This window comes from Anopheles merus, chromosome 2R (assembly GCF_017562075.2).
Source record: "Anopheles merus strain MAF chromosome 2R, AmerM5.1, whole genome shotgun sequence".
Classification (NCBI taxonomy): domain Eukaryota; kingdom Metazoa; phylum Arthropoda; class Insecta; order Diptera; family Culicidae; genus Anopheles; species Anopheles merus.
In genome coordinates, this window is record NC_054082.1 from 4,976,441 (window position 1) to 5,004,077 (window position 27,637).

The following is a 27,637-nucleotide window of genomic DNA, read 5'->3' on the forward strand; positions in this document are numbered from 1 at the left end:
AAACTTTTCCCATTGCCCCTGCAACCAGTTGCATATGTAGCCAGGGTAGCTCTGTGCCAGGGCCGCTCACGGTTTGGGAGGTGTTGATGGGAATATTAGGGAATTCTTTCAATGATTTGCAGTACAGAAAGCATGCGAAATATATCAACTGTCACTGAAACGGAAATGGAAGTTCCTTTTGCGAAGGAAAAACAGAACTCATGCTGCAACGATCCTTTGCCACTACAGTGAGAGAGGGAGAGGAGAAAGGGGGGGGGGGTACCAACGGTTAAATTGAAAACTATCACATCTTGCACAGTGACGGCGAGACCAGCGCTGCACTGCCGCGCTTCGTTTCGTTTCCATTTTCATTCACATTCAATTTTTGCTTTTTCTCGTGTGTTTTTTTTAGGTATCAAGTCGGAATGAAAAATGGCCAAAATCACTTATACACACCGCTCCTCACCTCTCCTCTGTGCCTGGGAATTTGGTTCGATTTTTTCGGGAGGGTAAAGACCCGTGAAAGACGGCTTCAAACACACAGTTCGGTTCCGAGTGGCCCCGCCGCGGCAGTTGTCGTTTCAAAGCGAGGGAAAAAGCACTCCAAACACACACACCACAGCACCCGGCACGGACGGACGGTGGTGCTCTCGGTCTGAGTAGTGTAGTGGCTCATAAAACTGTTGACGGAATAGAATCGCGCGAACAGAACATGTTCGGTTAACTGTGTTTTTTTGCGCAGGAGGAAAGAAGGGAGAGAAGGACCGCAGACCATAGACGCGCACGTTTCGCCCACACCGCCAGCCAGCCGGTTCGACGGTTTTGCAATGTTAGCGGAGATTTTTTTGTTTCGGTCGTCGGTCGTCTAGTCGAGTCAGCGCATATGGCGCTACAACTGCCGGTAAAGGGGGAGAGCACATGGCGCGCGCACAGTTGAATTTTGTGTTCATGAATGGAGCTGGCAGCAGCATACGACGACGCCGGTACGCGGACGATTATTCTTGCCGGTAGACTGACTGGTAGCAGAAGAAGAAGAAGGAAGGCGAACGAATCGATCATTTTTAGTGCAAGCTAGCAGCAATTACTAGCGCGATCACGTTTCGATGCAAATGCCTCAAATAGACGGGTGGCCGGTACAGTGCCCGTTCCCCCATCGGGAATGCATTAAGATGGGGATGGGTTAAACGAGGAATTGTTTTTTTTTGTTTTCCACCCGTGAGAGTCTATTACCAGAGCAACATTTTTGGGAATAGTTTGATGTTTGAAAATCTGTACCATGAAACCAGGAACGCGCGCTCTTCATCGGAAGCCATGACGTCGTCGTCAGAGCACCACACACTGGCAGTGAAATGGCGATAGCCGTCGGAACGGAATCCAATATCTGTTCCTCCCTACTACCCGTACAGTGGCAATGAAATGGCGCTGTTTTCAGCCCCGAAAATCCTTGTTCTAACCGATGTCGCCTAGCATGTCCGACAAGTTGTAGCCGACTGGGGACGCGCGATGGCGATGCTTTTATGTTTAAAATACTCGTCACCATCGTCGCCGTATCTACGCTTATCGTCCTTTCCGTCCTCATATGTGACGGTGTGCTCTGAAATGTGTTCATCATCATACGCCGGCTTTCCTCTCACACAAACACACACATGACAATGCACTATTTTTCGGCTCTTTTAGGGCGGCTTTAGTTGGTGTTATTTTAATGCGATTATATATTGCTTCTCCCTTTAGGAAAAAAACGAACAAAAAGCGCCAGAGCTCATACCCGTACAGTGCAGTGAATAATTAAAGCGCACACAGCTGAGCCGAACTGTCGGTTGGTTGGTTGCAATTAGCTATCACTGCAGCTACTACTACTACTCCCAACACCACTACACCTAATTCGGCTTTGTATTGGGCCAAAAATAATATCTCGAAATATCCTTCAAGGTGAATAGCACCGGATAGCTGACCTAATTTCGGTTCTATTTTCATAACTTGTTAATTGATTTTATGTTGCACACATGCATGGTGCGCATTGGGGGAGGTTTTTTTTTTTTGTTGGAGGCATGTGTCCGTGAGGATGATTGTAGCGAAAAGAGCCTGTCCCGCTGTCGTTGGGGGCAGTGTGTGGCGCACAGACCTCGCTTTGTGTTGTTTAATTAGATTTCGTTTGTAGCCCACTGTGGGAGAGCGTGAACATATTTTCAAAAAAATAACATTACATTGTACAATGTTTAAAGAGAAAAGTATGCAAATGGAACATACTTTCAATACACAACGCTGAATTATGTTGGGCCCGGGAAAAAAGGTGCTAGGTCCCGGCCACTCTAAAGTGTGACGATGTTTCGTAAATCATCTGTTCATCTGTTCTATTTTTGATGCAATACTCTACGCGAGAAAACCAGTAACAGGAGTCCGAAACACGTGCATCTCGTGGTGCAGCTCGTTGACGGATAGGTTCTAGAAGCTGGATCGGAACGCTCACTCCAAGACACACACACCGCCGCAGCACCTCGTCAACGTTGTGGCAGCCTCTAAACATATCGTTTGCCGTGAAGTTTCGCTCACTCATCGCGTGACACAACAGATTAGAGTGAGTTGAGCCAAGAAAATTGGAAGTTTGTTTGTCGCCTCCGGAGGGTAATGTGCTGAGATGATCGTGGTTCTTCGTTCTCCCCGTACTATACTGTAAACTTCCGTTGCCTTGTATGTGTGCACACTTTCGGGAGGGGGCGCAATATGGAGCAAAGTTTTTGGCCGTGTTTCACCACAGCAGGGGGTGGCGGTTGCAGAAAACGATGGATGAATCTCTCGTATGTGTGTGTTTGTGTGTCATACACAAACACATACGCAGCAGGGAATCCCAGCAGGGAAGCAAGTTCGCCTTGCCGCCGCCTCGTTTAAGCCTAACGATAATTCCGATAAAGCTTGTCAACCTGTTTCTTTCCGGATTTTCTCGAGGCCGGGGCGAGCACGGGGCGAGAACATCGTTTATTCTTGCGTGTTTTTGTTTGGAGTTGGAATGAAGAAAGTTCTTCCGCTTGCTGCTGTATCTGCCGGTACTCCCCCCTCCGCCCCACCACCCTGCCCATGGCTGAAAAATCAAGTCAATCTAAATTAACTTTGCTCCGTGTGTTTGCTCGGCAACTGAAAAGGCAGCAGCATATCAACCTCCCAGTGCTCATCTAAGCCGCCCCGTGATTTGAGTGACGAAGGAGCACCACAAACACACACACACGCGCACACAAAGGTGGCCAGCTGGGGACGAAGTTTCGGTGTGTAGTTTCAGTCAAAATTTTAGATTTCAATCTTGAGAAGGGGAAGCAACCGCCAAGGGTTTGAAGTTTTATCAAAACAACTTCATCTCCCCTCGGCATCTCAAGGCCGACCGAGAAGGCGCTCTTTGTGTGTACGTCATCTTGTGCCGGCTCTTCTCCGGTGTGGTGTTTCTTCCTTTTGCCAAAAGCGCGGCATCTAGAAGAGCTAATTTCTATCCCGCGACGATAAACAGAACCATTTTTTTTTGTTAACGCTCAGAGGCAAACAGGGGTAAGATTTCACCTTTCTATAACCGCTTCTGTGTGGAGGAGCCGCCATATGTGCCGACCCGAATATTCGGCTGGTCCTGGTGATGCGTTTGTGTGTGTGTGTGTGTGCGATATCGGTACATCTTCCTTGATTGACGCGCAACGGTTGCGCACGACCCGAGAACCACATCATACGCGCACGCACGCACTGTCAAGCGTTTCGAGCAGCTTCCTTCTCAACCGCAGCTCAGCAGTTGTCATGCTCGTCGTCGTCGTCGTCGTTATGTGACCGCTCTCACTGAATGGTGGCTGTGCACGGTGGCCCACCCGATGGTGCACGAAAGCGGCGGATGTTGTCATTTTTAATGTATGTTTCTTTTTCGGAATATTAATTCCATATCGGTAGCGTGCCTCGGTTCTGGTCACAGGCACCACCCACCACCACCGGGGCAGAGGAAGCAAGAGGCCCGAACGACGCTTATCTCCGGATATGTATGTATGTTACGAACCATTGACCCCCGAACCGGTTGAGTTGCTGAATGTGTGGCCGTAAGTGCAGAGAAAGGGGTTGCAGAAAACATAAACCCAGGGGGGCCCACCCCCAATGCCGATTGCAACTGCTGCCCTTTGCCAAATGGTCCGTGCATTGACTGTGTGTATGTGTGTGTGTGTGTGTGTGCGGTTCTGCTTGCATTTTATGATTGCACCCAAGGGGTCATCACCACCACCACCACCACCACCGCCCTTTTGCTTCATGCAGTGTACCACCGGGGGCAGTGCATTGCTCGAATCACTTCTCCTCTGTCTGACCATTATCTGGTGACTGGTAGTGTGTGTGTAGTGGATGATGTGTGTACCCCGGGTGGATTTGGTTTGTGATAAATCTTTGACATGATGATTTAAACGTTCGGTGCTTGGCATTTGAACGGTTTGAAATGCAATAGCAGTCAAGGGGTGGAAGGATGGTCCCGTAATTGTGCGACGTAAACAAAGCCCAACAGCAGTAAAGTGTGTGCAGTCTTGCTTGTAATGGAAAGCGGAAAGAATGTTCTCTCGCCACTACCACACATATGGTAGGTCCGTTTTGTTTTGTTTGATGTGCTCTTGCCGTTCCACTGCTTCCAGAAGCGGATATGCGTTTTAGATGCGTACCGAGAAATAGTGCAATGAAGCATAAACATTATGATATGCCCACTTGAATGAAAGCGTGCTGCTGTTGCCTGCCGTATGTGTATGGTTTGTTTTCATTGCTCCTATCATAAACGAACCTTTCCATAAAATCTGTTTCCTGTGCTACTCTGCTGTTGGGCAGTCGTGAATTGGTCATAAATATGCGTTCAATATGTATCCGCTTTTTTTCTTCTATGATGCAGCATTGTCCAAGCATTGTTTCCCTTTTCTTCACAACCCTCCACACCTTTCGTATCGTGCCCGTAAACGTACGTAAACATCTTCTACAATCTTTTCTCTGCAACTCCCAACAACACTGGGTCGGTAGCGTCGTCGGTAGCCGGGTTCCGTGTCTACCGAGGAAAGAAGGGACACCACCATCACACCGAACCGAAACGATGGGTGCGCAATAAAGCAATGAAATTATGCACTTATTGTTAATTCAAATTTGTTGGTCTGTGTCCGCGGACACGTCCACGAAAAGCGCGGCGTGCGGAACACTGCGGTCCCTCCTCCGCGTACAGTGGAAAAAGGCCGAACGGAGATGAATGAATTTAAATAAACTTAAGATCCCCTTGAAACAAAACAACGCGGGAGCGCACACGGTGCTCTGTTGTCTTGATCGCTCGCTGCTGCCGCTGCTGCAAGTCCAACGCGGTCGCGGCCTTTCTCGGCAAGAAATGGTTATGATGATGCACCCGGGATGCACAGATATGGTGGCAGCAGCAGCAGTGCTTGGGTTTGCAGGGTAAAATGTAAATAAATGCCCAACATCGGGGTGTTGTATCTTCCAGCCGCTGTCTCGGCGTCGTCGAGGCACTTTGGTACAGACGACGATCTTTCACTCACTCTATTTTTAGCCCCGGGTGTATGAATGTAGCAGCGGCAGCAGTATTTGCAAAAGACACCCGCCGTGTGTACGTTGCTTTCTCGGGTCTTTTGTCGGACAGCGAGCATGCATCTTTTGTTTGCAATGCAGCAGCCCAATGGTTCGTGGGGGCAAAAGGAGGTGCAACCGCCGGTGCAGGCGAAGATAACAAATTCTATCGCCATCGACAACCGCATCCGGCGATCCGGAGAGGGATGGATTGCTTTATGGTGTTTTGTGCTGCGTTTCGGTTATGGTTGTGGCATTTGTTCGTTGGTTGCCTCTTCCCTTTCTTGCTCTCTACCTCGTACCCCCGTTTATCGCGATGATCTTTACGATATGTTAACAAGTTTGGAAGATGTAGTTTCCGTTTTCCCCTTCCCTGGGATGGTTAATGGATGGCGTTAGCGATAGATGCATTTCTGTTTAGAAATGTATTCATCTGAGGTTGAGGTAACAGTTGAACAAATCATTCCCTATCATATGAATTTATGAATTCCACAAAATGCGATACAAACTCCTGTTTAGGATTGGTTCATCTTAATATTTGATCATGCTTTATAGAAGTTTCCCATGTAAACAACATTGTAAAGACGCTTCATATTAATATTTAATCTCTGTTCTTGCTTTCTCATCATCATCTCTCTCTTACTTCCAGCGCCCGTGTACCTGCCAGCGGAAGAAGAAGCGCTGCTACTGCTTCCGACCGCACCGGAACGAAAATTGGCTGTTTTCGCGGTACTCCACCGGCTGGAAGTGTGGTTTGCACGCGGACTGGACCGAGCTGACCGGTTGCGTCGACCAGGAGCTGGACAAGAACGAGGGCGAAACGGCCAAGCGGCGCTACTTCTACATCACGCTGCTGCGCGAACCGATCGCGCGCTACCTGTCCGAGTTCCGGCACGTGCAGCGTGGCGCCACGTGGAAAAACGCTCGCCACTGGTGCCTGGGGCGGCACGCAACGCCCGACGAGCTTCCGCCCTGCTATAATGGTGAGTGCGTGTGCGTGTGTGTTTGTATGTGAAATTAGTGTGTCCGGAAAGGAGGGAAGTTCGTAAAGTTTGTTTTTAATATAGCTCTCCGTGGTGCCTGTCGCTAATGTTCTCTGTACCATTTTAGCTCAAACACATCCATTGATCCAACTTGGGAGTGTGCGGCGGGAGTCTTTTTCCGGATGTTTTTGCACTGTTTCTGGCTTTTCGCTGCCTCCCTTGCCATTCGGAACGTGCCAGTACGAGCGGTGCAAAGCTTAAAGCTGCATCGGACGCCGGGTGAAGCCTTGTTGTCTGTCAAGCCCTCCTTCTCCCGATGCCATATGCGGCCCAACTGGGTGGTGGTGTCGTGTTTGCATCCCTCCCGGATCGGTCGCTCTCCCGGTTCGCATAGTAATGCAGCCAAGGACATTCCAGATGGGACAAGCACACTACACGGCCCGACCCATCCATTCCGACAATTTGTACATCCGCTGCTGCGCTGGTTGCCGGTCGTGAAACCCCTTCACAGCGCACAGTTGGGGCCGGCGGGAGTCACATCGAACATATTCGCCACTACTACTGTGTTTGTGGATCGTGGCCGTGCCGTGCATTGTAATTAGAAGGACGTGGGGTGAATTTTCAACACGCCGAGAACGGGGCGCCCTTGTCTCGTCTGGCGCATGACTGACTTGCTGGGTCCGTGTCGTGTAAGACCTTCGCGCGCTCGGTCCGTTGTACGGGCCACGGGAAGTCAAGGAAGACAGGAAAGGACGGAATTGTCTGTTTAAATCTACAAACACGGGTGACTGAGTTTGGGGGAAAAAGAGTTTTGTCCGTTTGTGACTGTCGTCTGGTGTAGCTGCCGGCAGTCGCTGGCGAAGGGCGTTGATGGCCGAAGGATCATCATTTGTTGCGCATCGACAACAACCTCCCCACAGGAGCAGAGCAGTCACGACGACGGGATGGGCGGGAAGCGCTGGACGTGCCTCAGGATACAATTTGCAGTGTGTAAAGCTTGAAAACCGCCGTAATTGAAACGGAACGAGGTCCGGCCATTTCCTGCGTAAATCCAGCCCTGGGCCACGATGCGCCGCGCAGGGGTGTTGTAAAAATAGTTTTATCGAGCGTGTATGCCATTGTGTGTTGCTGCGCATGGGGGTTTTTAGTCGGGAGAATGTCGTTTAGTGTGCGTATGCGTGTCCCGGAGTCTATTAACGGCCAAGCATTGGGAGGAGGAACTCTTTGGCACGTTTGTCGCCCGAGCGAGCGAGATATTTGTGACGTGTCGCTGGAAAATAGTTGTTACACTAGCGGTACGTCTGTGATGGCACGAAGGGTTGGATTAAATATGTGCAAAAACGTTCGCCATGTTGAGATTTGGGATGGATTTGAGCTGCCATAGCGCTGGGGTAATTAGTATTCCATACTTGCCGAGGAAAAAGATGGGAGAGAAAAGCCAACGACGACTTGCATTGTGATGCATTTTGCGTTTGGTGCGGCAATCAAAATTCTAGTGACAGGATCGAATCATGGCCACACGCCCCAGCCAGTTGGGGTTCGCGATTTGCATTGTTCTGAGTTGCAACATTAATTCCGAAAATAGACAGAGAAGCAAACAAAGAGCGATTTGAGTTGAGGAAAAGATTGACGCAATTTGATATGAAACAAAAAACAAGATGAAACACTAACACCACGGCCTTGTGTGTTTGTCATCTGTTGCTGCCAAGCAAGCAGTCGGTTTTAGTAGCCATCCCAAAATTTCAAACGAAATAATCATTTCGGGGCACGTGTTTGACATCAAAATTAGCTGTGGACGGTTTGGAACTCTGAATAATTCGCGAGTCTCCTGCGTATGGCATACGGGGGGAGGGATCAATGCTATCTCAATTCCTGCAGCTGCATTGAATAACGTCGATCGATTAATCCTATCAGCATTTGTATGCAACTGCATACTTTCCTTTTTTGTTTCTTTTTCGCTTAATCATAAAGTGGTGTAGCGTGTTAAATTGTGTTCAGTGAATTAAAAACAAACTGAACATTATTGAGCCCACAGGATCATCCGATACGCGCGGATTGCCGTTCAGAAGAAATGTTTGCATTTAATCAAGCGAGTGTTTTAGTTTTGCTGCAGTGCTGTAGATTTTTTTGTGTTTTGTTTTTAAATCAACAACACCACTCATTCAGGCGTGATTCATGTTGTTTGATTAACGAGAAGCCGGATAATTTCAAATATTGAATCATTTTATTCGCACATCAAATGAAGGAGGATGGTGGTGATTTCCCGTGTGTTGCTGACTTTGAATGATTTGTGTATTGTGCAAGCAGCAGATTGGGGTCTATTGGACGATAAAGCAGTATCGGTTAAACTCAAATCACTTGGTTTTATTTCAAGTTTTGTATGAAAATAAAACACGAATCTTCCATAATGTATAAGGAATTGAACAACAGCACACACCAATAGCATCGCCACCATCCACCCACCAACGCAATAAATCATAAATCTCATTTTTACCTTTCCAATCGATTTCCAAAGCATTGCTCATTTTCAATCATTGTTCCAAAAGCACGTGGAAAACAGCTCGCGACTACAAAACACATTGCACGTGTTTGTACGTTTCCGCCCGGGCCCGTGTCACTGGCCAAACTAAGCCAACAGAACTCTCAATCCCACAACTCTCTCCCGCACGTGTGGTATTGTGATGCTGTTTATTATATCTCTGCTTCACAATTTTCCATTTGCCCGGGTTTTTGTCCCGCTGGGAATTGGGCCAACAGTGGTGTGCTCCTTCATCATAATCAAGCGGAGCAGAGCAGCGTGTAAAGCACTGCTAAGAAGGAAGGGTTTTTATTTCCAGGATGCAGCTAGGGAATCGGGCGTTCGCGCGATCACACTCCCGAGGATTCACGCTTCGGTAAAGTCGTCGTCCCCCCGGCACACAAAAAAATAGAGCAGAAATATTGGTTTGAAGTTTTTCTTTTGTTAGGATAATGAAGTTCAACCGTTGCGCCGGCGTGTTCACCTTTTTGCACTTCGTCACGGGAAAGCAGCCGGTGTGTGTGTATGGTGTGGCGTAGTGGTGGAACTGGCAAAACAGAATAAAGCTCCAGCAGCAGGAAAACTAGTTGTTTGATTCCCCTTTATCGGACGCTTTTCCAAACGAAACGACGACGTTCTAGTTTACCACCACAATGCCGCGACCTTGGGTGGCAAGTTGTGCTCTGGCCGCTGCCTTCTGCTTCGCCCCCATCAAACCAAAGTAAAGGGGGAAAGAGGGCAAAACTTTTTTCCTCGTTTACGAGATATGCTTTGTTAGCCCACCTCTCCACCCGGGTTCGGAAAAGCGATGGATTGTTTCCCTCATTTTGCTGCGCTCTCCCTTTTTCCCCGAAAGTCTGAACGAAGCCAGGTAGAATGCTTTTTTCTATAGATTAAAAATAGTCAACTATTGGCATCAATTTGCTTTCTGGGGTTTTGTTTTAATCGTTTTCTTTCGCCGTTCTCTATGTCTACTGCACCAAACACGTTCTGTCAGAACGATTAACTCGACTCTGGACGACGGTGTCGCTTGCAAGTTACAAACGAACAGAACCGGGGTGTACAACATTGCATAACCAACCAGCCAGCCAGCAGAGCTCTCGTACATTGTGCTGTTAAATTGTCAGTTTGTTGCTTTGGATCCGTCCAATTTTAAAAAGCTTCCCCCCTTTTTTGCCTGCCCCGATTTCCCGCATTTCCCGGACATTCCTTTTCGAGCAATTTTGTCGTGCATTGATGCGGAATGATGCCACGGACAGGAGTTCAAGAATATTGATCAATGTAATGGCGATGGTATAGTAGGGCGGGTTGATGTCAATGTTGAAGCTAACGATTCTTCAGTAATGGAGCAGCAGCTTGAAGAGCGGGGGAATAGGGAGAATCCAAGCGAAGAGTTAGTTTGATTGAAGAAAAAAGATTAATCATTTAAGGCAGGGCAAGATAAGATAATTTGAATTTCCGCTGCTCGTGAAGATCCTTTTCCGGATTTAGCACGGAAAGCATTTCGGATCAGGTAGCTTTCAGCTTTTATTACTGCCATTGGCTCTGATGAACGTAATGCGCGGTCGTCTATGGGGAAAAGCATAAGCACAAACGAAGAAGAAGCAACAAAAAAAAAATAACGGAAAACAGTTTTGTGTGCTCCCTTATTATACGTTTACTTTTCCGTATTGAAAAGGTTTTCTGGGAGCGTTTTTTTTTCGTTGTTTTTTTTTTCTTCATGAAAACCAAGGCAAAGAAATCTTTTGGCCCAGTTTGTCACCGGAAGCGATCTGCGAAATGGAATTGAGTTTTTCGAGAGAGTTGGTTGGAGGATCTTCGTGCCGCGAATGGGTTAGAGGGATTGGATTCCGTTTTCTTTCCTTCTAGTTATCGTGGCAAATTTGAATAGGAGAAGATCAGCTATATTTACAGTACAGAGCTGGCTGAACGATGACTGTCTGTAGACAGAGAGTGGGAGGAGGTTTCTTCGACATTTTCCAAATGCATCCTTTTTTGTGTCAAGATCGAGATGTAGAAATGATGATGGGTTCACAAAGTGTTGTGGAAAAAGAAATCAGTGAATAGGAGACCACCGGGACTTTGGAGTTTAGCCGCATCCGGTCCAAATTCCGGTCGAGGGTTCCAACAAAAAAGGCTGCCAGTCGCTACCAGCGCAAAATTCGCCCCGGAAAATGGCAATTCGTTTAATTCCATCAAATTGTGTCCTGCCTGCCCTGCTGCATTGAAGAGGGTGGGGGGGGGGGGTGGTTTGATGGAAGCTTTGACCTCTACGTGATGAGGTTCGCTTTTTGTTCACTGCCTCAGTTTTCCCTTTTCCATTCGCGCCAGACCGGAAACCGGAAGCGGACAAATTTCAATACAACAATTGAGAGTGCTTCACGAAAAAAGTGTGTGTAGTAGTAGTAGTAGTACGACTGTGTCTGTGAAGAGGATATGGGGGAAAAAAAATGGGAAACAATTGAAACCGTTTGGGTCAGTTCGGGAAACCACGGTCCCCAGAGTATGGAAGTTGTTCTCCAACAAAGGTTGGAGCTTCTGTCTACACACCTTACCCTGTACCCCCATCCGATGTGTGTGCGGCGCCGATGTTGTTATGTGTGTATCCGGTGGATTGTAATAATACGCTTGAAGCACCACAACATTGCACGTGGGACGTTGGATGGAAGTCATTATGGTTAATGTCTTTGTCGGCCGTGTCCTTCGTTTTCAATTACAATAACGGTATCATTTTATGCATATTATTGTTGAATTGTTTTGTTCAAACTATGCAAAGAAGAACCCTAAATTACGAGTTGGCTTTCTTCTTCTTATTTGGGAACAACAATCGTTGTCGGCAACAGGGGGCTGGCTCTCTACCTGTACTACTACTACTAATGGGGCTTGGGCTTTCAGTGACTCGTTCTACTACAGTGTCAGTTCTACCATATGGGGGCACGGTTCATTTGGGATTTGAACCCTTGTCGGGCATGTCGTTAAGTCGTAGGAGTTGACGACTGTACCACCAAACGAGTTGGCTTTGGTAGGTTTAAAAACCATGTTGCTTCAAAGTTCTGTATAAGGCTTATGCGCAATCCATGGACTTTCAAAAACTTTGGACTGTCCCGCCTTTCTTTGTGCTTATCCAGTCCAAGCTTACGTCTCGAAATATATGCAGATATATTTTTTTGAAGAAATTGGATGTTTCGGTTAGAAGTTTTCCCTTTTACCCTCACTCCTCCGATGTAAAATCTCAACGGATTTGATAATAATATCAAGATATTCAGTTATGGAACAGTTGAGAGTTCGAACTTCTCTTCCGCCTTCTCTCTTCCAATGTTCACCACTCAACGGAACCACTCAACAGCGCACAGTAAGCACAAGTTAAAAGATTTATATGTTCAGATCATGCGAAAAGCAGCTCTCTTCTTTGCGTGTGTGTGTGTGTGTGCAGTGTTCCAAATGAAGAAAAGCTAACCATATAGACATCCACGATCCTTCCAGCATCATTCGAGGGACAACCAAACGGGGAGGGTGTGTGAGGATAAAAGTACACCCAAGAGGATTCGCCACCCCTATCCCCATCTTACTGGACGGACACTCACATACACACATATACACACCCTAAGAGCCATCCTTCAGATGAGGTTGATTTCGTTTATTTTGCTCTTGGAACTGAAATGGATGAATAGCGAAAATAGCGATCCTTTCTCCTAGCCCCAACTATCCTTTAACCATCCTCCCTAACACGTTTCGATCAGTTCTTGAAGCAGTTAGAGCTTGTCTCTCACTTACTCTCTCCATCTCCCCCCTCGCACCCAAGTTGCTAGAATGAACGGGGTTTGATATTTCTATTGCCGGGCGCGCACAGAGTTCGGTTCTCTTGAGTGCTCTTCTGCCAGCAGAGCTCCCGTTTGTTCTCGGAAGGACATTTCTTCTCGTGCGTCGTCGTCGGTCGGTTCTTGTTCAAGTGTGTCTTTACGCTCTGCCCAATCCCCACTTTTTATTGGCATTATTTTATGTTTTGAGTAAAAAAAAATGCTGCATTTTGCTACCAAAAGCTAGAAGCAGACATTTGCTGCTGTTTGATGTGGCCGTCGTCTCGGCTGGTTTCGATTTCATTGTTGAGATACAAGAATCTACAATAGTATAAAGTTCTTGTGGAAAGGACAGCAACTTGAACTATGATTTTACATTCTTTCTATTGCGTTATCACAGAGGGGGGTTGTTATTACAGAGCGATTTATTTTCTGTGTTGCATCCAGCCAAGAGGGAAAGTTCTAAAATATTCCATTCTATTCTATGCCAAGCAGCCAAACAAAAAAAGGGAATAAACGCTGGTTATCTGGTTATAGTTGAACCCTTCCACAAGTCGTGTCCCCTCCCCTGCTGAAATCTGACCTTTCGAAGTGAGGTTTCGAAACGGCAAAAAGAATCTTCCCGAAACCCCGACCGAAATCACAGAGTAAAATGTCAAATGCCGCCTTCAAGATGGCACACAGGTTAAGCGGTTGTACTCGAAAAAATCTTTTAGCGCGCACTAGTGACAATTCTTCTGGTCGTAGAACATGCAACGTGCTAAAATGCATGTGTGTGTGTGTGTACGGTTCGTGTACGCGTCTTTCCTTTTCCGGGTTTTCCAGCGAGCCCCAGAAGGAGGGTGCTGAATACGAAATTGCTTTCTCTCCTATCGTCACGAACGTTCTACACGCAAGTGTGGCACAAACCCTCATCCCCAAACCGTGTGTGTGTATGTGTCCCCTTTCTATCAAACCCCGTAGCTCCAATTCTAGCACCGGTATCGGTTTTATGCTATCTTATCATCCACCCCGCATCCCCGCAACCGAAATCGTCCGATTGAACGATGGAAATAAAAACCGAAATCATTGCGGTTTTCGAAAAAGGATTGCTGTTGTGCGCCAACCACCACCACCCCACACAAAGACCGAGTAGCTCGTTTTATATTGCTCGCATCTCGCAGAGGAAACACACCAAATTTACACCATCGCGGCGGCGGCGCGCCCGTCAGAGGCACATAAAATAATACGAATGTGCTCGCACCCGTGTGTAACCTTTTGTGTTGGGGTCTCACTGGCGAGGAATCGCAATAGCACGTTGGCAGGAATACTATACCGAGGGGGAGGACATAAATTTATTCACCAACTGGACGACATGGCACAATTTTATAAGGGCCGGCAATTGGGGTTATCTGGTGGAGGGTGGTAGTGTGCCATCCTCTTGTCGCCATCTCTTGTGTGCGCTTGCACCGATGCAGAATGGGGTTCGGACTGTCGCCATGTACGTTTGTGGTGCTGCTCAAGCACTATTCTTCATGAAGATAAGATTATGATTAGGAATCGAGTTACGAGTTGGGATGTTATGCAGCGGCGATGAGGTCCAAAAATGATAAAATTATTCGTTGGTTATAAACATTTAAAACATAGTTTTGTATGCCCTTTTCAATGCTATCGTTAGAGAGAGAAAACCAAATAAACAGAATAATGTTCTTTAGGAACGAAAAAGGATTGCAAACCGTCTCGAGATTGCATCTATAAATCGCTTAAAACATAATTATTCATTGATAATGTGACACGAGCCTTGACTGTGAACGGCTTATTACCCCAAAGTATGAAACGATATCATCATCATCACCATCATCATTCACAAATAGTTCCAATTCCGGGTGATGATGGCGGATGATAATTCGGTAAATCCTACAAATGGGCTCGAACCTAGTTTCAGGGCGGATTAGATGGATTAACTGCGAACAAATCAAGAAGCTGCCGTCCGCTTTAGGCGTCGTTTGGTCTTTGGTTTTCGGGCCGAGATTTGTCGGGCGTAATGAAATCAATTTCAAGGGATCATAATCTTAAGCGATTGCCAGCGTGTCTGGTGGTGCTTGTCTGTGTTTCGAAAATCAAACCGAAAGCATAACCCCAGCCAATATGTCACAACAAGCATAAGGAATTTCCAGAGATAGAACGTAAAAATATGTCCTTTACCTCGTTCAGTGAATGGAAAACATAACTTTGTCGGGACAAATAAAGTTAAGAGCGAAAAGCTTCTTTCTACTACACCGTCAGATGGAAAAACAATCTCTTTCCCGTATTAGCGATTCGACACCGTTGCTCATTATTTTTAATTGGAGGAAAACTTGCTCCCATCCATCGCTCCGCCACAAAACACTACCGATGCGCGCGTACACTTCTTTGAAGAAGCGTGTTTTCGTTGCAAATTTCCCACAAATCATCATCTTTCCGTTTGCAGGATATTGTGGCAGATATGTGTTTGCAAATCATCGGTGTGGTTGTGTCTCGCGCGTGATATCTCGTTTGTGGGCTTGTGTCGTCTCCCGAGTGGGTGAAGTGCGTCGGAATCACTTCATTCCGGGGGCGTGCTTGCACCATGGAAATGTAAAATGAATATCATTTTCATATTGCCTATCGTGTGTTTTGCAGAAATTGTACGTTGTTTTTCTGTTCCTCTTTGTGCAAATGCTGGAAAAAGGAAACCTTCTACTTGTTTCCCCCAACACCCGGTAGTAGAGTTGGCGAACACGGGGTATATATATACATGATCAACAACAAGAGAAAGAGCGGCAGGACATTCGCAGCTCTCGAACATTCCATTCTGCGGAGGTAAAACCTTCCAATGAACGCAAACGATCGCTGCTTCGACGATGATGCCTACTGATGATGGTTAAAGTTGTCAAATGTAAGGCAGACGGAAAAAGGAGGTGTAGTAGGTAGTAGTAGTAGAAAGTCGATTCGGTTTTCATGTTAGCAATCGTTTGTGGACTCGCGCCGCTGTTCAGACACGCTGCCCCGTCTACAGGAACAGGAACCAACTAACGAGCGAAAAAGTGTAAGAACAGCTGAAGGAAAAAGTCCGAACCGCCGGCGTCTTTTGCGTCTCCAAAGGGATGTGGCCGGAATGAATAATTCATGGCCAAGTTTTTAATCTTCCCTAACATGCATCTATTTGCATAAGAAAATAATCATACTGGCTGGGAGGGAGCGAGGGAGGGAGGAATGGAATGGTGCACACCGACCGAACACGTTTTGATGTGGCGGTGGCCACGTGTGTGTGTGTGTGTGCACTCTTTCCTGCTTAGTGTATCCGGAAGCCAAAGCCGCCGTTTTTGTCCTTTTCCTTTCTCATTTGCAGCCTTCCGGGATTGGGGATTTTCTTTTTTGGCGCTTCTATTTTGAAAGTAATGCTTTCGGTTGAAGTCGGCTCGATCCAAAGGTGTGCCTGAGTGTGTATGTGTGCCGACGTCTACGTCTTCCACAAATGATGATGTCGTCATCCCGGCTGCTGCTTACCCACACTCTCCCCTGTCAGGGTGTGTCGCACATGGCGCATTTACGTCCGGAAAAGAAATGGGAAATTGGGATTTTGATTTAAAGAGCCTCCTCACACATTCATGAACTTCTCTGCTTACCATGTGCGGGGAGAGGGGAAGGCACGCTAACGAACCACGCGGTGACCTGGAAAATGAAAGTGGAAAGTGGTTTTGCTCCTTGCGCGCGCGTGTGTGTGTTAAAAATGTTACAATGTGACGAAAATTCGTTCTTAAACAATTGTGTATTCGTTAACCATTCTACGGGGAGCCCGTTTTCATTTCCAACGATCGATCGACGACCCAGACAACCAAGGGCGGGCTGCTGCCAGGGCACTAAGAGGACGTATTACAAGACTTCCATTTGTGCAAGTGTGTCTACTGCTGATCCTGCTGCTGTAAAATTTCGTTCCTACTCCGCAGGGATATACTTTGTTTGAGTTGTAATCTTTTGTTTGACAAAAGCTCTTCTTTCCATTCCGAGGGGGTTTTGGCGCGTTAGCTTTTGAACGACGTCGGCGGCGGCTGCGGCCTTGCTCAGGCGTCGTATTTCCGGCTCGCTTGAACTTTCTGTCAACGGTTGGGCGAAGTGTAAGATGCCTTCATTGTGTAGACGAAAAACGACCTCCGATTATTGTTGTTCCCGAAACGCGTGACCAATTCGGGAAACCGTCCAAATGCCTCGTTACATCAATAACAGCAGCAGCAATAATAACAGCGACCTGTTCGTCATTGAGCGCCAGGGAACTGATGATGAGATGGTCCCTTGAGTCCGGATGAGTAGATCCGGTGAAGGAATGGCTTCTGCTGGTGGCGGTGTGTACTTAGGTACGGTGGAATGACCACGTTGGGAGTTTATTTTTCTGTTCCAGTGCACTGTTTTCGACCACTTTTAGTTTCCCGTGTACGGTATTCCTTAAAGACGTCCTTTTCCTATAGCAGGAAGAGATAGAGAGAGAGGTCGACGCTTTTTTTATGTCCTTGGATATGCTCGTTTTGTAGCGCACTCCCAACGGTGCTCGGGAAAGCGAAGCATCGAAGCGTTTTTCTGAAGAAGAATTGCTTACTTCGCCTCCAAACGACGGGGGACACGCCAGTGGTCGGCGGTGTGGCACCTTGTGGGAAGACGAAAAGTTTCATGTAATTTCCATTTCCTTCTCGTATTTCACATTCATTATTTCGTTTGTAGGAAAAAGTTGATGCGACTTGACGAACCTCCTCCGCACATCGGAGAAGGACAGAACCAGGAGGCAGGATGGCTGAGGCTTCTCTGCGCTTCGAAGTGTCCTAGTCTGCAGAAGCGCTCGAAATTCCCCAACGCGCTCGAAACCTGCTGCTCACGAATATAATTGTTTTTCTACACGCTTTGATGCTTCCCAACAGGAGGGTATCTCGCCTGGAAGTTGGAGGGACCGCCGCATATGGTGGCGAACCGTGTCGTCTACGAAGAAAATAAACGCTAGCAAAACAAGCATAGCCGCAGCTCACATCTAACAAACGGATGGCAGAGGAGTACCTTGGGGGTATTGGGGTTTTGGCCTTATGATACACAAAATGAAGCTAACACCGTGAAGCCATGAAGCTTTTCGCCGCCAGCCGCTGGCAGTCTGGGTTTGGGTTGGGTACACGGCGGGCTTAAGGGATCGAGATCTGCTTGGTTGCCCCTTTTTATTGATGCTGCTGCTCTGTTCGCTGCTGCTGCTGCTGCTCCGCCACGTGGTGAAAAGTAATATGCGCGATTGTAAATTTGCATACCGACTACAGCGAGCGAAAGCGACCGGCGGCACCCCCGGGGTCGTCCAAAAACACACTGTGTGTCCCCCGCCGCTACCAATATTCCTCGCCGGTTGACTTTCGAACTCTGGGATTCATGCGATTCCAAAAATGCCGTTTGACCCGCGAGACAACATTCTGCGAGAAGAGTTGTATTCGGTCGATGCTCAAGAAATGGCTCCCCGAAGGCGCTGCTGGCTCAGGTCAGGTTGGGGGGCTTTCGATGTGATGTTTGCGATGGCTATATAGAGCGTTCTTCTTCGGCGTGGGAGATACCGAACAGAAGCAAAAAAAAAAAACAAGGATGCCTGGAATGAAGTTCATATTGTTGCAATGTAATGCTTACGGAGATGCCATTACGCACCAAACAATAACCTGTAAACAAAACGACGACGGCAGTGACGGCTCCAAAAGAGACATCAGCATAAACAACGTTCCGTTCTTTATTGGAAGGAGGTTGTCGCTTGATGATGATGGGGCTTTGCTCTATTTAAATGCGTCATACTGCACGTTCAGCACGAGCTGTAAGCGTGTGCACCGAAGCCTGTGCATGGTAGTGAAATGCTAAGCAAGAAAGAACCATTATGACTGAGTGATTGCGATCCTGGAATTGATCTGTGCAATCAACCGTCCCTGGAATGGTAACAAACGGCAACGACATTCCACACCCTATCGTACTCTATCTCCTCACGGGTCATGAACGACCTGTGACTTGTTCGATCGACGGTCGACGCTGGCGTGTCGTCACCAGAGTAGAGCGAAATGCACTGCGAACTCGCCGAATAGATCGCGCAATTACTCAACGTTTGATAGAATTGCCAATCACTCGATGGAAAGGATTGTGTAAACACACCGCGCGCGCGCTCTGTCTTTGACGGGTGTCTCTGTGTGATTTTAGTGTACGATGAGGAGTGTACCTAGTTATCTGCTAACCATCACTTGTAATTAAATCTAACCGTTATCTCCATTGGGTGCGTGTGTGTAGTATTGTGTGAGGATGCGCGCGCCTTTAGATGTTGAGTCCGGATTGTTGTTACGGGGCGGCCCCCAGTAGCTCATTAATTCATGGTGCTTGCGAAAAGAGCTTGCCAAGCACAGGCGCACAGGTCCCCGCAAAGGGCAATCACGCAATTCACTCGCCAGGCAACAAACACATACGCTTGGGAACAACATCAATTCTGGGCTGGGTTTGGAACATGTCAATCAAGCGCCAGAGATTGTAGCCCTCTCCCGCATTCATTTCACCGTAATTGAATCGAATCAGCATTAATTTGTTCGAATTGAAACACACTCCTCCCGTGTACGTGGGAGGGGAGATGCGGCCTCTTTTTACGCCACCTTTGGTGTTAACAAATTCAATTGTCAGATCCGTTTTTCGATGGCTGTAAAAGTGTGGAGGCTGGCGGTGGCAGCAGCGAACGCGATTGATTGCTTGATTTTACGCTAATCATAAAACGAAATATCACCGGGGACACTCTCATTGTCGTCGATTGTCTTTTATGTATTCTGTTGAAAGCAGACGTCGAGCTTATGGTGAGAAGAAGGTGTTTGATGCTTTATTTACTTTCCCCAATGCATTGTTGGGTTACCGAAGAAGACACGCGAAAGACTCTCATGTGGTTGACAGACACGCCGAAACCTGATGTTTGATTTCGGAAACAGCTATCTCAACAAACCGACTCTTGCAGTTAAAATAGAAAAGTACTTAAAGAAATTGTATGTTTGGCCATACAACATGGCTTACGACTGTTGAACAACAACATATCTCACTGGCTTCTTTGCCCTCGGTCGGTTCCGTCGGCGTTGGCAACGTTGTTTGGCTTTAACCTCGCTGCTTGTTTGCTCAGATTCGTGTCCTTCCCAGAAGGTGGGAAAGGTATCAATAACTTGTTTATACAAAATACACACCCCGGTCAGGTGTCCGCAAGACGATTTCGATGGCCTTTCGATGCTCAAATTATGCAGTGCCAATGAATGGTGTAATGGTATGAACCTTGTGAGAAAATTTGATCACGACGCGTCCCTCAGTCGTGACGCGGCGTTTGAAGCACTAGTAACGTTATTGAAGTATTAGTAAATAAGTTTATGTTTTTCGATTTGTTTTTACCTGTCCTGTTGTCTAATCGATCTGTCTCTCTGTCTCTTTTTTCTTCTATTCACAGGTGCCAACTGGAACGGTGTGGCGCTGGACGAGTTCGCCGGGTGCGAAAGCAATCTGGCCGCCAACCGGCAGACGCGCATGCTTGCCGACCTGGCGCTGGTCGGGTGCTACAACAAGACGTACATGCCGACGGCCGAACGGGACCGCATCATGCTGGCCAGCGCCAAGCGCAACCTAGCGGCCATGTCCTACTTCGGTCTGACCGAGTACCAGAAGATCTCGCAGTACATTTTCGAGGAGACGTTCAACCTGCGGTTCGCGATACCGTTCGAGCAGCACAACACCACCGTGTCGACGGTGACGATGAACAGCCTGACACCGACCCAGCGCGCCCGCATCGACCAGCTGAACGCGCTCGACCTCGAGCTGTACGCGTTCGCGAAGAAGCTAATGTTCCAAAGGTACTACACTACACTACACTGCTACCTAGGTCCTTGCACGGGGAAAACTACCATACAGGTTTTACAGAAGAAGAAAGAAATAACAGGGCTAAGAAAGCAGGAAGGAAAAAGAATCGGGCTCAATTTTCTAGCGTGTGGCAAGTGGGCACTTCCGGCCTCGAAGCTGTTTATTATCGCAACACGAAATATGGCCAGTCGCGTGCAGCAGTTCGCCCTCTAGCTCTAGCTGTGCTGGCAACGGCTCCCCCCGGGTTAGCAGAGGTCGACATCGTCCGTGCGGAACTTTCTCACACCCGCCCGATATCATCCGGTCAGATTCTAGATACACTTTCGTTTAGCAGTTTGTATTTCTTCCGGTGACCACCAGCGGCGTGTTCTCATTGCTTTTAAAGCTTCTACTAGGGGTATAAAACGCCCTTCTACACGTCCCTGGTGGGAAACGTGTACGTATGTGGTATCTTTTTCTGTCCGGGGCGGAACAGTTATTAATTGAAAGTGCTTCAACGGAGTGTACGAAGCGTTTGTGTGTGTGATTGGCCGCTTTTCTGGGAAGGAGGTGGTAGGTTTGGTGGGCTGGGCGGGTTTTTGAAAAAGTGGTTAGTACTTCTAATACCATCCTGACATGCAATCTGTTTGTACAATTGTATTTTTCCTCGCATGTAACTGCGGATTCCACCGGGGGATACCTTCCCGTTGCAGCAGGTTAGGGGTCTCTGTTGAGTCAGAACACGTTATCTAGTAGTGCATGGTCTCTGTCTGCACTTCTGGATCATACCGTTGGATCCTTCCTGAATGAAATGGAATGCATATTTCGGTGGGTTCGGTTTTCGGTTCGTGGCTTCTAAGCACGAAAATATACTACCGATGCATGCTAAAGACGCATCACACACCGCCAGTGGGGGTAAGCATGCTAAACGTGTTCTTGTTGAGTTGCCTTAAACATAATCTTAACCGTTGCCCTCGTTCAAGTGTGTGATAAATGGCCGCTTAGTGATAAGGGGTGCGCACCCGGTCGTGCTGCATCTTCGCGCCATAAATTGAGGCCAAGAAGTTAACCAGACAGCCGAAGACAGTTACAAACACACGCACACACACCCTTTGCTGTTGTGACACGGACATTAATTTCGCTCCTGTGTGCCGGTGGGAACAATATCTTATTGCATAAACCCCATGTTTCATGCTTCCTATTACCCTCGCTTACTAATGCTGCCCGCTAGAAGGCGTGAAACTAGATACTGTCCCGCTCGCAGTTTATCGCTTTGCAGTGTTTTTTTTTTTTTTGTTATTGTTGGTCGTTTCTTTTCGCCCGTCTCAACATTTTGGCACGAGCGCAATTGACTATTAACTCTAAACACGACTTGGCACACAAGCGATTGGCGCAATAAAGAGCGGGCGCAACTATTATGATCCCGCCACACGCACACGACGGGCCTTGGCTGCTGTGGGTTGGTAGGGTTGGGATTTTCTTTTCTGTATGGCACACGCTCGCCTGTGATGGGGTTGACGGTGTTTAAATCTTTGGCTTAAACGTTGCCGGGAGCGGACAGGGAGGAGGGAGCGTTACTTTTCGTTCGACACCTTCCCGAAATGGGACAGCTGCCGGGGAGAAGGGGAGCTGGTTTATGTTTATGCTGTATGTGCGCTGCAGTGCAGAAGCGCAAAGATATATGTGGCTCTAGTAACTATTGCATTTGCGGCTTAACAGGGTCGTTTCGAGCGGATTAAGCTAGTAAACCGGCGGCATTAACTGACTATCGCGATAAAGGCGTATGCCTACGAGGTGACCAGGCTTCGTGGTGGTGGGGTGGTTTATTAGTGTGGATAGAGTAATTTTTATGACCTGTTTTCTGTGCAAGGATAGTTTAGGGGTACTTTATTAAATTGTAAAGAAGGTGGCGTGCTTTTGTGTGTTTCTTTATTATGAGTCCATGGTGGGTTATGAAGTGAAAAATTGCTAGTAGCAAATTAAACGATAAGATCGATTGCTGATCATGTTTGGATTAAGGCTGTAAAAAGACATTTTAAAAATGTATCAAAAAAGCCATACATATACCATACACATTACCATCTCCTAATCATTGCGGCACGTGTGTCCTTTTCGAAGGAAACTGAAAGCGATAGGAGGAAGAGCGTGGTTGCGTCCATTAGCTTATCGATTAACCAGGGCTAATCGTGCTCAATGGTAGCGAGCAATAAATTACGAAATCATGATATACACCTCCCCATTTTTGGGGTGTATCGTCCGGCGCCGCCTTGTCAGGAAGTCACGAAGCCATTAACCTGTTGGTGGCGCGGCGCAATTGCCCAACGGTTTCACACAACTGCTCATCGTTTGCCTTCACTCTACCATTGCGAGACGCGCACAACGTTGACAATCCATTACCGTCACCAGTTTGCGGCACGTTTGTTCGCTTTCGCCATACTAAAATATTCTTCTGCTCTTGTTTGTTTGTCTCCCTTTTTTCCCCCGGTGTTCCTGCCCGCCTCGTGGATGCCCGCCTCACAGATTCGAAAGACTCAAAGCCAAAGATAACGACTTCGAGGTCCGGTTTGCGCATCTGGGCAATCTGGGCGTGCGGAACGGCGTGACGGAGTTCAACTGGGACAGCAACATCGACGACATGCCCAGCAACGAGCATCACTGATATCGGGCCCAACGGGCTCGTTCGGCCGCACTAGAGGGTGGCGACCGCGACCGAGCCATCATTACCGCCGGTGGACGACGCCGGTGGGCGAAGAGCAGCAGAGCAGCAGTAGACGGTGGCAGTGGTGGACCGTTGCCGGCCAGCGGACCATCAGCGCCACCGTACCGGGTACCGGCGACGGGCGGAAGCGGCACCAACCACAGTGCCGCGAGTGCCACCGCCTCCGTCACCGCCATCGCGGTCGCTCATCAAAACTCAATCAATCATCAGCGGGCCGGAAGCGGAGGCGGAGGTGGATACGGATACGGCGGACCGTCACACGCCGGTGACGTTGACAAACCCATTAGTGCTAAGCTCAATCTGACGACTAGTCCTAGCAGTGAACGTAGGCGTAAGAAGGCTAATAAGCAACACCCGGAGCAACAGCGGGTCCGCAAGCGCGAGGATACGCACCCGACGGTCGATGCAGCTAAGCTGCTGCAGCGATAGAATCGTCGACGTGGCCCCGCGCCTGAACTGGGAGAATGGAATTAGCAATGTGCGCAACGTGCTGCGTACGGTAGCGTACCCTACTTATGCCGGAACGCTCCAGTGTGTGTTCCTGCGTGCCGGACGTGCATCGAGCGAACGAGACGAGAGGAGACGATTTGTTGTGGCTGCGGTAGGCGCTACCGAAAGGCCCACAAATCGGATCAGCCTTAGGAAGGCGTACCGCGAAAAAAGGCGGTGGGAAAGATTATTGGAAATCGAATCGCGCTAGTACCCCACCAGTCGTAGGTTTAGAAGCCCACAGTATAAGCTTTTTAAAGAAACCAATATTCAATCGCCACCGCGCGCGGGCTGTTTGTGTGTGTGTGTGTGTGTGTTTGTATAGAGCGGTGCATTATGCTTACTAATCATCGGATCGGTCGCTGCACGTTGGAGATGTGAGTTGGAGCGCTTCCCGTGTTCGTCGTCGTTCCGTAGTTTATAGCTTTCCGGCTGCAAAGTGACACAAACACCACCTTCTCGATGCACGATTCCACCGTCGAAAGCGGATGGAGATGACAGTGATCAGTGCCGCAGTCATGGCATACTGTGTAAGGCTTTAGGTTTAGTTTTAAGGAAATTATCATAAGCGCAGTGACAGCCGATTAGGGGAAGAATGATGAAACGCGGACTTAAAAAGGAACCCAGTTCAGAGCGCACACACAGTCGGCCGTGTGGTGTGCGCGCGCCGTTTGCTCCCGAAGCCATATCTGCACAAATGCATTCTCAGGGGGAAAGAAACTCTCACTCGTCGAAATGGTAGTGTGAAAGTGAATAATGCAGCTTCCTCACAACGCTGCACGGATTTGGCAAATGGTGTACAATCGTTCGTAGTTTTCCGGCTGAAAGTATCTTGGAAAGAAGATGCGCAAATCCGCAGAAATTGTGTTTGGTTCGTTCGTTCGTGCGGTTTTTTTTTCGGCCCACTGTCAAAAATGTGGCCAGTGCCGTGTCGTGGTGTGAAGCGTAACTTCCCGTGTTTTTCATCATTCGTGTGCCTACTGTGATACCAGGATACTGGCGTGTGGTGATGAAGCGCGTGCGACTCGGGCAACGCTTGAATTGGAGCTAAGAAGCATCCGGGCGGGTGTTAGACGATCCCACCGACGCGACGAGTGATGAAAAGTGTAACTCGCTTGCTGCTGCTGCCATCATCCTGAAGCTAACGAGTTAATGTAACCTGTCATCATGTTGCCGCGTTCTCGGCTCCTTTGCGTGTGTGTGTGTGTGTGTGTGTGTGAATCGTTCCCATCATCTCAATGGCTTCATCCGGAATCGTCCTTAGACGCACCATCATCACCATTACGCGTCGCCGGAAATGGATGTGTGTAACGCCATGTAAGTAGATAATGTAGTCATTTTGAAAAATGCTTTTAAATTTCTGCGACACAAATCTTGTACCACACGCCGGAGATGGTGTGTAGCACACAGATTGTTTTAATGCGCTGCTTCCCACGTTAATGCGCTAGGGTTGTGATTAATGCACGAAAGCCTGTGTCGACAGCTCAAGGATGATACATATTTCTTTGTTTCGACTTATCTTTGGTAATGGGTTGTAAAGAAATTGTGATCTAAAATGACTTCACGTTTCATGTAACAGTTACTGCTTGGCAAAACCCCATCGCTTCAAACCAATTCGTCATCAAAAATGGCGGAAAAAAACATGTCAAACGGCATAATGAAATGAGTTTCCTCTGGCATTGAATGGCGACTCAATCGCACGAATTAATGGGATTCTCGAGCTACTAAAACATTCGATTGAGTTTAGGGTTCGATGCGAATGGGCGACACAACGATAAGAGCGACCATTGGACGCATTTCTAGTGTACCGCTGGACTGGGCTGGCTGGTTCGTTTCATCCATCCGGTGTGTTCCGGTCCTGTGTGTGTGTGTGTGTTGTTTGCCCGGGTTTTGCGGTTTCGTGCACGGGGCGGTCACGCTATTTGGTGCGCCACGAGAGAAGTAGTAATCCAATAAGGGTGAATCCATTCCACGGACCCCCACACCACGACTACGGCCCCAGCGTTCGGGCCATTGGAAGCGCACGTTTCATCGGCGTTTCCATTATGAAATGTCCTCCTGTGTGAGCGTGGCGTGGTCGTTGGATCCGTTCGGGAAGCGATTTGGCATGTTTCTTTCTGCTTCGACGGACAGCACCATTCGGATCGAATAGTGAAAGTAACGAGGCGCGTCTCACGGTCATTCGGCCATACCATACCTCCGGCTATACCATCCCCCACGGGGTATCTATCGAAGTGGAGGGGTTGGGGGGGGGGGATCTAGATGATGAGCTGAGGCGAATTAGGTTAGGGAGTTTGGAATAACCAATTCGATCGGTTATCTCGGTAGGCGCGGGGAATCGTTATAGTTCTCTGGCTCATCCGGTGTGTGCGTGTGTAGCTGAAGAAGCAACGTAATCATCAGGCACTCTTCTTCGCTTTTTGGATCCGCGTTTCTAATTCCCATCACATGCCCTCGCAAAGGGCATTACTCGGGGGCAGTCGGGGCACTACTACGGCAGCATCCTTCGCAGTCCGGGTTGACGATAAAACATTCATTCGAGGTGGTAGTTGGCGTATTTCGTGCGTGCTAAAGCCGCAGTATTGATGGTCCAAGGATGGTCGTGTGCATGTTTGTGCGTCCACTATCACCACAGGACGCTGTATCGTAGAGCTATGTTTCGAATTGTCTCTGCATAGAAAGCGGCCTGGACGAGAAAACAAGGCAGGACGAGCGAAAACACAAAAAACCTTCAACCCATTTGTGTGTTGTCCGGATCGTACGCATTTTGTCCTCCAAATTGTGTGTGTGTGTGTGTGCTTGGAATTCGTGGCAGAGTCGAATGTCTAGGGATGGGCGACGATGAACTCCGGAGATGACACGGTGTCATGTCCTGCTCGATTAGCTCTCGCGTCCGTCCGTTCGTCCATTGGAGCGTTGGAGTTGCGTAGGACGGCGATGGCGGCGTGGTGGAGGCTGTGTTTCTGCGTCGAGTAACTTAATTTGCCATTGACACCAGTGTTTGTCGTTGACCTCCGTCTTCCTCCACCCCAGCACTGATGCTTGGCCTGCTTTTTTTTCTGCTTAAACTTGGAGCGAGATGTATTTTTATCAGTCTTTCCTTTTTTTGTCATGTTCCCCTTTGCCCTGGGAACCGGAGAATTCATCCACATTTCCAATAGCCGGACCCTGGGACTGGGCGCGTCGTTCATTGAAGCGGTTGAACTCGTTGTCTCGTAGGGGCACACTAGACAAACGTTCCCGGTCTTGTGTCAATTATTTCTCATTTTGCACGCTGATGTTCGGACCATTTGAGGCCGAGCCGTAGAGAAAAAGGGGAGAAGAGAGCAGCAATGGTGAAAATTGTCGGGCGTCGTTCGCTTCCGGCAAAAGGCGCTGCTACACACAGCAAACGATCGTCGTCGCCATCGTCATCAACAAGCATTGACGCCACCACCCCCGCCCGTGTTTGGACGGGGAGAGGAGTGGAGGTTGGGTGATGCGTTTCTACTGATTGGTCACTGCTAAATGGCCGTAAGCTATCGTCGTCAGTTCATCGTCAGCCTGAGGGAGGGGGGGGGGGGGGGAAACGCCAGCTAGAAATAAAACCTCGCAGCGCGCAGACATAAAACCATAAATTCATTAATTTAACCACCCCTTGCTGAGCCACCCGTGTCCCCATGCTTCCACTGCACAACTGTCTCTCGCCCAATGAGTGGCCCAGGTTTAGTTTGTGATGGATGGGCGAATTAGCAATACGATCCTGACGCCT

At 48.2% G+C, this 27,637-nt stretch overlaps 1 protein-coding gene across 1 annotated transcript in view; it reads left to right on the forward strand.

Moving 5' to 3' along the window:
* LOC121590318 (heparan-sulfate 6-O-sulfotransferase 1) overlaps window positions 1–27,637 on the forward strand; it is a 49,773-nt gene that overhangs the window by 13,444 nt on the left and 8,692 nt on the right. Inside the window, exons 3-5 of the mRNA XM_041909884.1 lie at window positions 6,185–6,518; window positions 20,293–20,692; window positions 23,199–25,203. Coding sequence (XP_041765818.1) covers window positions 6,185–6,518; window positions 20,293–20,692; window positions 23,199–23,337 — 873 coding nt within the window. The 3' untranslated portion in view covers window positions 23,338–25,203. The remainder of the gene's footprint in view (window positions 1–6,184; window positions 6,519–20,292; window positions 20,693–23,198; window positions 25,204–27,637) is intronic.